We start from the raw sequence: 15,000 nt of genomic DNA, 5'->3' as shown, positions 1-15,000 counted from the left end.
TCCTATCACACACACCATAGGGTCCTTCATATTCTACATAGTTTTCTTTGCACAAGGCTGCTATAATATGACGAAGGGGTATGCGAAGGAGTGCAGCGAGACCCCCCGCGGATTCCAGTACTACGCTGTGGTAATCCTTTTCCATTCATCGGGGAACGATCTCCCTTTCGTGCTTTAAGACTACCCAAAGATGCGGATAGGGGAAGGTGAACGCCTTCCCACAGCTTAAGACTACGGCCGTTTGACTCCACCCTGTTCAGAAGAACTGTATGTGGGGAGCCTCCCCACACATGAGAGTTGTATTCCACACAGGGGTGGATAACACCCGTGTATAGAGTCAACAGTTGTGCAGGAGTAAAGAAGGAACAGAGTCGGCTTAGCACACCCAATCTCTTGGAAGCATATTTAAGAAGAGATGTAATATGATCTTTCTAAGACAAGTACCGAATGAACGAAAACCTAAGCATGTTCAAGGATGCTGCAGGATTAAGCTGAATATTATTAAACATTAGTGGGTACACCTGTGGAAGATTTTGTCGGGTTGATAGGTGTAAGAACTGAGCCTTTGATGCATTAAAAACAACAAGATTATTTTTACCCCAGTCACAGATACAAGCCAAGTCAGACATTAGGTGTGCCATAGCCTCATCCCTTGTTTGCTGAAGTAACTGCTGAGATGAACGTTGCAGGAACCGAATGGAAAGGTGAAGGGTGGAGTCATCAGCGTACGAGTGGATAGGGTTAGCTGTACAGCTTAGAAGGTCATTGATGAATAAAAGGAAGAGAGCTGGTGATAGGACAGAGCCCTGAGGAACACCACTCTCGATAGGTGTAGAAGAAGAACAATGGCCGTCTACAACAGCGGCTATAGAACGGCCAGAAAGGAAGCTATAGATGAAGGCACAGAAACAAGGATAGAAACCATAAGAGGGCACTTTAGAAATTAGAGATTTATTCCAGACTCGATCGAAAGCCTTTGAGATGCCAAGTGCAATGGCAAAGCTTTCCCCAAAGTCCCGAAACGAGGATGACCGTACAAGTGCAAAACTTTCCACAATCCTTCTGTGTCCACTTTGTCATATGCTGTTTCCAGATCCATGAATTTCATAAACACCTTGTGGTCCTCACAGACCTTCTCTGCTATCTGTCTCACCGCGAATATTTGATCCACACATCCTCTGCCACTTCTTAATCCATCCTGTTCCTCACTCACTAAGACTTCTGTATTACTTTCTGTATAATAATTTTTCCATATACCTTCCATAGTACACTTGATAAACTTATGTCACGATAATTCTTGCTCAATCACAACCTTTTTCCATTCTGCTGGCACAGTTTCACTCATCCATGCCTTCTTATATATCTCCAACAAGCACTTCATTCCATTCTCTCCACTATATTTATTCATCTCTGCATACACCTTATCAACCCCAGGTGCTTTCCCATTTCCAGTCGTTTCACAGCACTCTTCACATGTGTGAGTGTCATTTCTCGTGGCACTGCATTCCTTCTCTGCACACACCCCAAACCAATCTTGTTTATATCTGCTCTGCTCTAGCGATTCCCGTTCTTCAGGATTTCAAAATATTCTTTCCATCTGGTCCTTACTTCATCCTAATGGGCTAATGATCTACCACCTACTTCCTTCACACCATCACATTTCTTTCCATTTCTACATTTCCGCACCTCTTTGCAAAATAACTTCCTATTTTCAGAGTAGTTTGCATTTATTTTTTTTCCTAGATCATCATTTACCTCCTTCTTTTTCCTCATCACTAATCTCTTTACGTGCTTCTTGCTTTCAGTATATTTAGTTCTTATTTCAACTGCAGCCCTGTCCTGTAACCACTTTAGCCACATCGTCCTCTTTTCCTCCACTGCTCTCTTAACCTGATCATCCCACCAAGCCGTACCTTTCTTCTTTGCTGTTACTCTTGCCATAGCACACGCCGCTTTAGCATTTCTAACTAAAGAATCCCTAAATGCGTTCCACAGGCTGTCCAGATCCATTTCATTCCAATTCATTGATTCTAACTCCTCTCCTACTTTGGTCCTGTAATCATCTGCCATTTCTTTGATCCTCAACTCCTCAACTTTCAATCTTTCTTCCTGACTGCTCCTCCCCCTTCTGATCCACCTCACTCCTTTCAGTTTGATCTTGCATACCACAATCATATTATCTGAGAGACCTCCACATCGTCCTCTCACGGTCCTCGTGTCAGCAACCATTCCCAGCATCGACCTCTCTAAGAGCACGTAACCAATCAAGCTTCTTTCAACACGATCCCCGTTCCCTCTATACCATGTATATTTATGTGCATCTTTGTGTTTGAAATACGAGTTACAAATGCGCAACTTCCTCTCCTGACACATATCCTTCAGTCTCTTCCCATTACCACTTTCTCCTGGTACTCCATTACAACCCATTACGTTATTCTTAGGACCAGTGCCTACTCTTCCATTAATATCACCTATTATGATCACTTAATAGCTCCTGGGCATTTTCCCCACTACTTCATCCAGCTCATTCCAAAACCTGTCTTTCTCTCTCTCACTCCTGTCCTCACACGGTGCATATGACACAATGACCGCCACTTTCGCCTTTTCAAACTTGAACTCGACATACATACACCATGAGCTGACACACTTGTGATCTCTCATTCCACTCTGCCACACCTGATTCATCAGCAAAGCTACTCCTTCCTTGCATCTTCCTCGCCCATTCATGTCCGATCTTACACATTTCACACCCTCCCACTCCTCCACTTTACACCCTTTCATCTTTGTCTCACACAGTGCCATCACGGCATATCTCGCACTCTTGAACACATTCACCACTTCCACCCTTCTGCTCTCCTCATTCACACCTCTCACATTCCACATGGCCATACGAATATGTCCATTTGGTTGGGGCCCAAAAGTTAAAGTTTAATGCTCAAACTAACAACAAAACATTCAGGACTCATAAGGATAATGTAATGGCAAAAAACAGGTTAAATATATGGTTAACTGCAATAGCCTCTATTAACAAGAAATTAGCAAGAGCAAATTTATCTAAGTCAGCCCTGATAAAATGACAATACCAGATAATACTCAGTGAATGCAAGATATATTATTACAGATACAAAATAATATTAATAAGGGCTGACACCCAAAACACATGAATCACAAAAACCTTACTAGGCCTAAGAATTAACACCTTACGCTACACAGTACGAGAAAAAATGCAATAACAGTTATACTCAAATTACACAGCTGCTAGATGGTTGGAGACTTCCTGAGCACTCACAATAATAACAACTGTACAGGGGAGGACAGAGATGTGAACAAAATGAGGAGTAGATCTAAGTGGCAATAATGTAGAGACTGAGCTCATTAAATAGGGGCCGGCAGAGCTTGATACAACTTGTAAGAAGGACGCGCAAATGAAGCCATGGGGACAAAGAGTTGACATTTCTGCTCTGAACAACAGAAAGAACGACTTACTCTACTATAAGGGTAGAAGGGGGGACTGAGGTAGAACACGCTCGTGATCAAACATGCAGCATGCTGTACGTTAGAATTACACAAAGGATGATGAAATCATAGGCTATGTAACACCTCCCCACAAAGAAAAAGAAATTTACAAAGGAAATTTCTTATTACTCTAAAATAATCTGTTTAAAGTCTAGATAAGCAATTTGCAATAACATTTTCTTTCCCCTTGACATATTGTATGTCTAATGAATACTCCTGAAGAAGTAGACTCCATCTTGTCAATCTCTGATTTTTATCTTTAAACTTAGTAAGGAATTTCAGTGGGTTATGATCGGTATAAATGACTATGGGGTCAAAACCAGAACACAAATAAAATGAAAAATGCTGTAAACCCAAAATCAAGGCCAAAAGCTCTTTCTCAATAGTTGAGTAGTTCTTTTGAGGTGGAGTGAACTTCTTACTGTAATAAGATACAGGGTGTTCAATACCCTGATCATCCTCTTGCAGCAAAACAGCCCCAGCTCCTGTATCACTTGCATCAACAGCCATCTTAAAAGGCTTAGCAAAATTTGGAGTAGCGAGCACTGGCTGACTTAATAGGATAGCTTTAAGTTTGTTGAAAGAGGATTCACAGTTATCGGTCCAGACAAATTTAACTCCCTTTTTCAGTAGGTCTGTAAGTGGTAATACAAGAATTGAAAAGTTAAGAACAAATTTCCGGTAATAACCTACCATTCCCAAAAATCTTTGTAGCTCTTTCCTACTTTTAGGTCTGGGAAGATCACTTATAACCTGAACCTTAGCTCCTGGTGGTGCAACATGTCCATCACCAATTACGTACCCAAGGTACTGAACTTTAGCTTGACCAAACTCACACTTTGATAAATTAGCTACAAGATTAGCCTGAACCAAATGTTCAAGAAATTTACTGACATGGCATAGGTGATCTTTCCAGTTATCACTGAAGATTAATACATCATCAAAATAAACAACACACCCTGCCAAACCCTCTGTTACAACATTCATGAGCTTCTGAAATGTGGCTGGTGCATTCATCATACCATATGGCATTACAGAACATGCGAAAGTCTTTCCTAGTGTTACAAAACATGAGATCTCCCTAGCACGTTCAGTCATAGGCACTTGCCAGTATCCCTTCAACAAATCAAACTTACTTATGTACCTAGCCTTTCCGATCTTGTCTATGCAATCTTCCACACGAGGGAGAGGGTAAGTGTCTGTTTTGGTTATGTGATTAACACGTCTGTAGTCGATGCAAAGCCGCTGTGACCCACCTGGCTTAGGGACTAGAGTGACAGGAGAACTCCACTTGCTCTGACAGGGCTCAATCATCTTGTGGTCCAACAGGTAGCCGAGCTTCTTCTGGATGAGAGGAAATTTCACTGGGTTCACACGGTAAGGAGGCAATTTAATTGGCTTTGCGTCTCCAACATCGACATCATGCATCAACACAGTGGTTCTTCCTGGAGTGGCACGGAACACTTGCGGGTACTCCTGCAGTAGTGCCGAAAACTCCTGCCTTTCCTCAGGAGCTAGATGAGAAAGCTTAGTCTGGAGATCATTCATGATATCAGGATTCTTCCCCAAACTATCACTCAGGCTCATGCTGCATGGGAGAGCTTCACTTGCAGACTCGGGTGGAACAGCTTCAGTGCAGACTGGGTTATTTTCGTCCCGCCTGTGATATAACTTTAGCATGTTGATGTGACAAAGTTGCTTGTTCTTTCTACGATCTGGTGTGGCGATGACATAGTTGACATCACTGAGTTTCTTCTCCACGAAATAAGGACCACTAAACATGGCTTGAAGAGGTTCCCATGCACTGGTAGCAGAATCAAAACCTGATCTCCTGGCTGAAAGTGGCGTAACCTGGACTTCTTATCATACCAAGTCCTCATCTTCTCCTGAACAGCTCCTAAAGTCTCTCTCGCCAGCTGTAAAGCAGTGGACAGCCGTTCTTTGAACTTCATCACATACTCCAGGAAGTTGACATCATCTTCCTCCGACAGCCAGCATTCCTTGAGTAGCTTAAGGGGTCCTCTTACTTCATGGCCAAACAGTAGTTCAAAAGGTGAGAAGCCCAGTGATTCATTTGGAGATTCTCTTGCGGCAAATACAACGAATGGAAGACCTTTATCTCAGTCTTTCTGATGTTCCAAACAGTATTTCTTGATCATCGATTTGAGTGTTTGATGATATCTCTCCAACGCTCCTTGGATCTGGGGATGGTAAGCTGAAGACGTGATCTGGGTGATGCCCAACTCTTTCAGAGACTGCTTGAAAACATTTGACATAAAATTACTTCCTCGGTCTGACTGTACCTCCTTGGGCAGACCAAACTTTGTGAAGAACCCCAGGATTTCCTTAACCACGTTCTTTGCTGAGATATTTCTAAGTGGAATGGCTTCAGGATAACGAGCAGCCATATCAATCAGGGTCAACACATAAGAAAATCCTGAAGAAGTCTTAGGAAGAGGGCCCACAATATCCACCAACACACGGGTGAATGGCGCCTCAAAAGGGGGAATGGGAACTAGAGGTGCAACCTTTTCGGTCTGATTACACTTCCCCACAACTTGACAGATGTGACATGACTTACAATACCAGGAAACATCCCTGAAGATACCTGGCCAGTAGAAGTGTTTCAAAATGCGTGCCACAGTCTTCCTCACTCCAAGGTGTCCCGCCAAACTGGAATCATGAGCCACTCTAATGATATCCTGCCTACAAACACGAGGGATGACAACTTGATGTACAACCTCCCATTCACAGTCAGCTGATGCTGTTGGGGGTCTCCACTTCCTCATAAGTACTCCTGACTTCATATAATAACAAGTAGAAGCACCAGCTGACTCTTCATCACTGCAAGCAGAGTCAGCTAGACCTTTCAGCTCAGGGTCAGCAACCTGCAACTCAACCAACTCTTGACGAGACAAATTATCAACACTATGGGGTACTGCCTCATCTGGTGAGTGGTCCAAATTAGCAAGAAAAGTGTCAGCTAGGATAACATCATCATCATCATTATCCTCTAAGTCACCAGTAACTTTAGACTTAGCCCTAGTGACAGCACATGCAGGGAACACATCAGGGACATCACAATCCTGGGTCGCAGCCACTGGCTCACTAGACAACTGAGGAGCTGGACACACTTGACTTCCACCAATATCATTTCCAAGTAAGAAAGTTACACCTGACATTGGGAGTGTCTCAACCAACCCAACCATAACGGAACCATTAACAAAACCAGACTCTAAATTCACTCTGCACAGAGGGACAGAGAAGTAATTATTCCCTACACCTTGTAAGATTGCAGTTTCATCAGAGGAATTAACATTAGAGCCTAGAACACTGGTCAGCATAAGGGATTGGCAAGCACCTGTATCACGATATATTTTAACTGATTTCCTGTCATTACTGTCCAGAGGACTGACAAAACCTTCAGACATGAAATTATCACATGAACTCTTGAGAGTGTCACCCACGTTACTGCCCAAAAGAGGAGCTCCAGCATGAGAATTTAATTTACCCCTCAAAGCAGGTTCAGTTAACTCAGTTGAAGAATTCTGGGAACTCTCAAGGGTGGACACTAGACCAATTGACTGAATATTTAAAGACTCCTTTTTGTTCACATCACGCTGTCCCCTGAAACATTTCTCCGTAGTATGACCAACCTTACTATAATAAGTACATTTACTTTTCTGAAATCTAGAGGTGAAGCTGGTATTTACTTCCTGAGAAACATCATCTTTATTCTCTTTCCTGTTACCTGTACTCTGAGTAGAGGCAACGTACTTACTCTCAGCTTTCCTTTTCTCTTTAGAATATCTCTTGTGAGTGAGAACATATTCATCAGCTAAAACTGCAGCATCAGACAAATTATCTATTCTTTTCTCATCAAGATATAGGCTTACATCTTTATTAATTCACCTTTTGAAATCCTCCAGCAAAATCATCTGCTTAAATTTGTCAAAATCAGAATCCACATTCTTAGAATTTAACCACTGCTCTAACAGATCTTCTTTGATTTTTGCATACTCAACATGGGATTGCTTATCTTGCTTATAAGTTGTCCTAAATTTTACTCTATAGGCTTCAGGAACAAGCTCATAGGCCTTAAGAATCAAGCTCTTAACTACATCATAATTATGAGATTGATGCTGAGGCAAAGATGCATACTTTACTTGAGCTTTACCGGTGAGAACAGTTTGAGAGAGTACTGGCCAATTCTTTTTGGGCCAATTAAAACCTGTAGCTACCCTCTCAAACAACTGAAAATACTTTGTTAAATCAGATTCATTAAAAGGAGGGACAAGTTTAACATTTTTAGCCACATCAAAATATCAGAGCTAGATGATCCAGTTCCACCTTGTTTCATGCGATACTCATGGTCTGCCTGAATCCTAGCAAGTTCAACTTGTGCGTGAAACTCAGCCTCCTGAATACGAGCCTGAGACTCCGCCTCCTTAGTCTGAGACTCAGCCTCCTTAGCACGAGCCTGAAACTCATCTTCCTTAACACATGCCTCCTGCAGAGCTAGCTGTATCTTAGCTATTTCAATCTGCGTTTGTTCATTTGGAGGAGTTACATTAAACAAGCTTTTATTAATCATGCCAACAATTTGATCTTTAGAATGATGAGAGTGAACTGCAATTCCCAATTGTTGAGCAACAAGCTTAAGTTCATTCTTTGTTCCGTTTTCTACATCACACACTGTTTGCACATTTGACAAAAAATCTTTGGCTTCATCAAGCGTAGTAATAGTAGACATCATGAATAAATCACAGTCACAAAATATCAAGCAATATCCTTATGATAATATCCTGAATATCCTGATAAGAGGTCGCCAAATTTATGTTAGGGAACAGAGAAAGATAATGTACACTTTAAGTGAGAATACTAAAAATCACTACTGCCCCGTAAAGTTCCAGGTTCAAAACAAAAGAGTTAGATAAAATTACAAGTTAAAGTTTAATGCTCAAACTAACAACAAAACATTCAGGGCTCATAAGGATAATGTAATGGCAAAAAACAGGTTAAATATATGGTTAACTGCAATAGCCTCTATTAACACGAAATTAGCAAGAGTAAATTTATCTAAGTCAGCCCTGATAAAATGACAATACCAGATAATACTCAGTGAATGCAAGATATATTATTACAGATACAGAATAATATCAATAAGGGCTGACACCCAAAACACATGAATCACAAAAACCTTACTAGGCCTAAGAATTAACACCTTACGCTACACAGTACAAGAAAAAATGCAATAACAGTTATACTCAAATTACACAGCTGCTAGATGGTTGGAGACTTCCTGAGCACTCACAATAATAACAACTGTACAGGGGAGGACAGAGATGTGAACAAAATGAGGAGTAGATCTAAGTGGCAATAATGTAGAGACTGAGCTCATTAAATAGGGGCCGGCAGAGCTTGATACAACTTGTAAGAAGGACGCGCAAATGAAGCCATGGGGACAAAGAGTTGACAATCCTGCTCTGAACAACAGAAAGAACGACTTACTCTACTATAACGGTAGAAGGGGGGATTGAGGTAGAACACGCTCGTGATCAAACATGCAGCATACTGTACGTTAGAATTACACAAAGGATGATGAAATCATAGGCTATGTAACAATATATAGATAGATAGATAGATAGATATAGACACACACACACACACCTGCTACTATTCGCATTAAGGAGAAAGGTAAGAAGCTGACGATCCCAGCCATCACGTGATGCTGACCGACCCAGTGAATTACACACACACACACACACACACACACACACACACACACACACACACCTGCTACTGTTAGCAGCAATTACAACTTGCACCCTCAAATCTCTCCTCCTGCATTACTTTTCTAAAATATTATGCCTCCTATGTTTTCACTACAGTCATATGATCTCGATCTTAATGTCTGCCATATACCATTGACAACAGAATCCTCCGTAATCAGTCTTATACGGCAAATGGTTCACGATGATCATGCTGTGGGATGTATAAATGCATGTAAGGTGACAACATTCTTTTGTTCGGGTAGATTTTAGAGTTGTTTGAGAAGATATAAATCGGTGTCGGTGATTGCTTCAATAAAACAAGCAAAGTAGGAGGGAGGGAGTAGATTGTCTGAGGGAGTAGACTGTAGCACCAGTCGAGCAGGGCAGTACTCCCAAGGTGGATGGAAACCTGATGACAGGGAGAGCTGGAACTCCCGTTTCATCAGCCCTCGGGACTAACTCCTGACCATCCCCCTTTGCTGAACTTTTTCGGTGTTTCAGTAACACAGAGAGTAGGCCAGCATGCTCTCCAGTACCAGTTTCTCTAACTGTCGACACCAAACTACATGCACACTACACATTATACTTCCTTTCCAAAATAAATAAATAAATAAATAAAATAAAATGGCACCTAAAAACGTAGCCTCGGAGCCCCCAGGGGTGGGGACCATAAATGCCCCCACCATCCGCCCCTCTCCTGTTGACGACTCATCGAGCTGTCTGGAACCACAGTCTGACTCACTTCTTCATTCTGGAACATTCACGGCCTCTCCTCTAACCTTCTCTCTGCTGAGTACCACCTCTCCTCCTCAAAGCCTCACCTTCTCTTCTTAACTGAGACTCGGCTGTCTGAGGCAACTGATGGCAAACTTTTTTCTGTATCCTCCTACTTTCTCTATACTCACTTCAAAGCCAAAGGTGGCTGTTGTGTATATGAAACGCAACGACTTATCTTGCTCTCGTGTTCCTGAACTTGATTCTTCTGAATTCTCTACTCTCTGGCTTCGGCCTTTGTGTCATTCTCTAACTAAATATACCTGTGATGTTTGCTTGTCCTCTAATTCTACTTACTATAAAAAAATTCTTCGAGTATCTTACTTCTACGATGGAACACATCCTATCCGTTTCTTCTTTCTCTGAAATCTCCATTCTAAGAGATTTCAGTGTTAACCATCACCTTTGGCTCTCCTCTCCTCTCACAGATCCACCTGCTGAACAAGCCTACATCTTTCTATCCTTAATGACCTAGAGCATCTTGTACAGCACCCTACCTGTATCCCTGACTGCCTTGGAGTGAGTTCCATCATACTTGACCTCTTCCTTACGACTGCTTACACTGTTAATCTTTCCCCTCTGTTGGGCTTCTCCAATCACAACCTAATTACATCAACCTGTCCTATAGCTCCTGTACGGCCTGTGGACCCTCCAAAGAAACGTCGGTTGTGGCACTTTGAAGCTGCTGATTGGGAGGCCCTCAGGCAGTACTTCTTTGATTTTCCCTGGAATGATTATTGCTTCCATGGCCAGGAGCCATCTGAGTGTGCCTCACTCATTACGGAGGTTATTCTCTCCTGCATGGAAGCATACTTTCCTTTCTCATATCCTTTGACTTATGCAAGAAAGCCTTGGTTTAATCACGCTTGTTCTAATGCTGTTCACAACAAGGAGAGGGCCTATAAAAGGTACCGGAGCCAACTCACCCCTGAATCACATCTTTTTTATGTTTCTGCCTGGAATCGTGCTAAGTCTGTTCTTCACCTTGCTAAAAATAAATGCTCTCAACTCTCCAACTCGAATTCTTCCCGCTCCTTCTGGGACCTTGCCAAAATCCTTTCTGACAACTTTACCTCATCATCCTTCCCTCCTCTTTTCTACTCTGATGGTTCTGTAGCTAATTCTTCTACTGATAAAGCAGATCTCTGCACTGAGACTTTCTCCTCCAATTCACCTTAGACTATTCAGGTACTGCTCCTCCATAACTTCCCCCCTCTGACATCCTCATAGCTGAGATTAAAATTTCTTCAGCTGGTGCATCTTCTGCCATCACTGACCTCAATACTAACAAGGCAAATGGGACTGATGGGGTCCCACCAGTTGTTCTCAAGAATTGTATTTCTTTGCTTACACCCTGCTTAGGTAAACTCTTTCGTCTTTGTCTATCAACTTGGACCTTTCCTTCTTGCTGGAAGTTTGCTCTCATTTAGCCAATCCCAAAGAAGGGTGACCATTCCCAACCATCGAACTATCGCCCATTTGCTTTAATATCATGTCTCAAAATTTTTTGAGTCCATTCTTAACAGAAGAAAAATAAAGTATCTTTCCTATCGAGTCTGGCATAAATCTTCAATATCCAAACTACCCTCTTACGGTTTCCATCTTTCCCTCTGTGTCTTTGTCTGTAGCTTCCTTTCTGGTCGTTCTATAGCTGATGTTGTAGGCGGTCACCTTTCTTCTAGATCTATCAACAGTGGTGTTCCTGAGGTCTAAGTACTATTACCAACTCTCTTCCTTTTATTCATCAATGACCTAAGTTGTACATCTAACCCTATCCACTCATACGCTGATGATTCCACCCTTCACTTTTTCATTCGGTTTCCTCAACCGAATTACTTCAAGAAACAAGGGATGAGGGTATGTCTGATTTTGCTTGTATCTCTAACTGGGGTAAAAATAACCTTGTTGTTTTTAATGCATCAGCGACTCAGTTCTTATACCTATCAACCCGACAAAATCTTCCCATCTTGGATCATCCTCTCATCCACCTACCCTATCCATCCACTGACACCTTGCCTCCCACACCTTACTGTCACCTAACCCACAATCACCCATCCGTCAATGCTGTCCCACCACACCCACCCAAACTTGCCCACACACCCCTGCCACACCATGCCACCTCACAACCCTGCCCCACCACACCCAACCACCCACCACCCACCCTGTCCCTCCATTCACCACACCGTCAACTCAGCCGATCCTTTATAGCTAATAATGATATGGTTGCAGAATTAAAAAGCCTCTGTCGTGGTTCAGCTGCCATGTTTCCCATGCTGAAAACTTGATTATTTTGAAATAGTTTTAATCTCAGCCATAAGGCAAACCACTTTAGCAACCGTGATGCACACCTGCCAATAAGTCAACCTGGTACAGTCAGCATTGTGAATCCCATCTCTCTCCGTGAATGTGAACCTTCAGTTGGTCAGACTCATGTTTCTGAGCCATGTGAGTGAGCGGGAGAGGCAGGTCAGGGAATTAGGGAATTTCGGGACAAGGTAGGAGGTCAGAGAGTAAGGAGGATGGCAGGTCACAATGGTGCTTGAGGAGAGTAAATAGAATAGCTGGAAAGGAAAACCGAAGGACTTATTGTTTCCAAAATACTTACTACACCCAGGAAAACTTAAGAAAAACATATATACTATTTAACTAAATGTTACAATTTATTTTACTTATTTACCACAGAACAGGTTACTCCAACCCAAGATAATATCTGCTTATAAGTGTTCACTCACACACACACACACACACACACACACACGCAGTGATATATATATATATATATATATATATATATATATATATATATATATATATATATATATATATATATCATATACGAGGTCTGTCCAGAAAGTATCCAGCCGTTGTGAATAACTTGAAAAGCAGTCGCTTAGCCTTGATGTAACTTGGTAGGCAATCAGAGGAGACTGTCCTGCGCATGCATGACCAGCCACATTCCCGTGAAAAAACTCAGTTGGCCGCCAGGCAGACGCCGTTGAGTGGACGTGGGAACTCTGTGACCATCACATTCTCAATAACCGAGCTAGTAGGTCAGCACATCTGTGTCAAGTTTCGCAACAAAATTGATCATTCGTCTGCAGAAACTATTTGAATAATTAAGAAGGATTCCGGTGAGGATTCAATGAGGGTATCCCAAATAAAATTGTGGCACAGACGCTTTAAAGATAGGCGAGAATCCTTTGAGAGTGATCCACGTTCTGGAAGGCCTTCACCAAGCAGAACACCCGAAAATGTTGAACGCATGCAGGCTGCAATCAACGAAAATCGGCGATTGAAAGTGTGAGAATTAGAAGATAATCTAGGGGATTCCACGGACTAGTGTTTCAGAGATTTTGATGGAAGATCTTGGCATGAAAGAATGTGTGGCGGCAAAATTCGTTCCACAGCTCCTCGTTGCGAAGAGCAAGAAGAGAATTTCGTGCTGAGGTTACCCAGAGGAGTTACTTCAAACTGCTAACAATGATCCACATTTCCTCAAACAGGTCATAGCCGGAGATGAGTTGTGGGTCTACGGTTATGATCCTGAAAATAAAGCCCAGTCGTTCCAATGGAAGTCGCCTGTGTCTCCACGGCTGAATATGCTGCAAAGTCGAATTAACGTCAAGGCCATGCTGACGGTGTGTTTTGATCATGAAGGTGTTGTTCACCACGAATACGCTCCTCTTGGCGAGACAGTAACGAAGGGATACTACATCGAAGTTCACCGCGGGCTGAGGGATGCAAGAAGAAGAAAATGGCCGCAGCTGTGGGCCAGTGATGACAGGCAGCTTCATCATGACAATGCGCCCGCCCATTCTTCGCATTTCATGCAGCGTTTTTTGGCAAAATATCACATCACTCAGGTCTCTCAGCCTCCCTACAGCCCAGATTTGGTTCCCTGCGACTTCTGTTTTTTTCCCAGTGCTAAAATCGCTGTTGAAAGGGAAGAGATTTCAGACCATGGACGAGATTAAGGAGAACGCGACAAGACCTGCTGATGGATATCCTGAAAGTGGAAAGCAAGCTGGGAGAAGTGTGAGGTCCCAAGGAGAGTACTTTGAAGATAACTAAGACTTCATTGTCCTTGTAAGCCATATTTATTTATATCAAATGGCTGGGAACTTTCCCGACCGACCTCGCATTTTTGTTGTAGCGCGCGCGCGCGCGCGCGTGAGAGAGAGAGAGAGAGAGAGAGAGAGAGAGAGAGAGAGTTCTCCAGCCCGCTCACACGCAGTTGTTTTCTACGAAATTTTGCACATGCCTCCGGATTCATTAAAAAAAAACTCCGCATGCAAATATTCGTTAAACATTATTCATTTTGAGCTTTGTTAAGAGGGGAGCATTGTTAAGAGTAAATTTCTGGTGTTAGGAGGTTCGAGGATACGAGCCACTGTTTTGTGAGGAGTGTACAGCTCCGTTCAGAAATTCGTACTACACCTGATGTGGAAGGCGCTAGTCTCGGCCCCTCCTTCCCAGACGACAGGTTACAGTTTCCGAACCTCCGAAGAGCAACTGAAATTTAGCTAGTATCAAAGCAGAGTCATTCGCTCACCGACTGTTAAATGAAATGAGAATTTTATTCTCACACTCGTAGGTATCAGTCAATCTTACTGCTGATTAAATGATGAAATTATGTTTATATTCGCTTGCCTTAAAAAGTATAATACAGTAATAATAGCAGAAATGCACATAACAGAATATAAGAAGTTCGGCTATGAATCAGTGTGATTAGGCGAGCTAGTGAGTTATCACATGTCTTAATCCCTAGACACGGGCATTATTTCAGCTAACCATCTTTGCTCAGTATCTATAACCTGTTCTACCGCTTCAAGGAAAATCCATGCAGCTAAAAATGCTGTATGCAGTCAAAATATTCAAACATTTAAGAAATATCAGAACAGTTAAAACTCATATTCATACTCAAAACCAGATGAAG

General features: G+C 42.3%; 1 protein-coding gene across 1 annotated transcript in view; it reads left to right on the top strand.

Annotated features, from left to right (window-relative positions):
- Positions 1 to 14,135, top strand: part of LOC145390668 (dehydrogenase/reductase SDR family member 11-like) — a 101,642-nt gene extending 87,507 nt beyond the window's left edge. The window contains exons 6-7 of the mRNA XM_080265460.1: positions 13,568 to 13,838; positions 13,987 to 14,135. Coding sequence (XP_080121586.1) covers positions 13,568 to 13,838; positions 13,987 to 14,135 — 420 coding nt within the window. The remainder of the gene's footprint in view (positions 1 to 13,567; positions 13,839 to 13,986) is intronic.
- The last annotated feature ends 865 nt before the right edge of the window (positions 14,136 to 15,000 follow it).

The sequence above is a fragment of the Coenobita brevimanus genome, chromosome 15 (genome assembly GCF_032717465.1).
Source record: "Coenobita brevimanus isolate Jiangsu-jjx chromosome 15, ASM3271746v2, whole genome shotgun sequence".
Taxonomy (NCBI): Eukaryota; Metazoa; Arthropoda; class Malacostraca; order Decapoda; family Coenobitidae; genus Coenobita; species Coenobita brevimanus.
The sequence above is the reverse complement of the archived record's forward strand: the minus strand, read 5'-3'. Positions and strand labels throughout refer to the sequence as shown.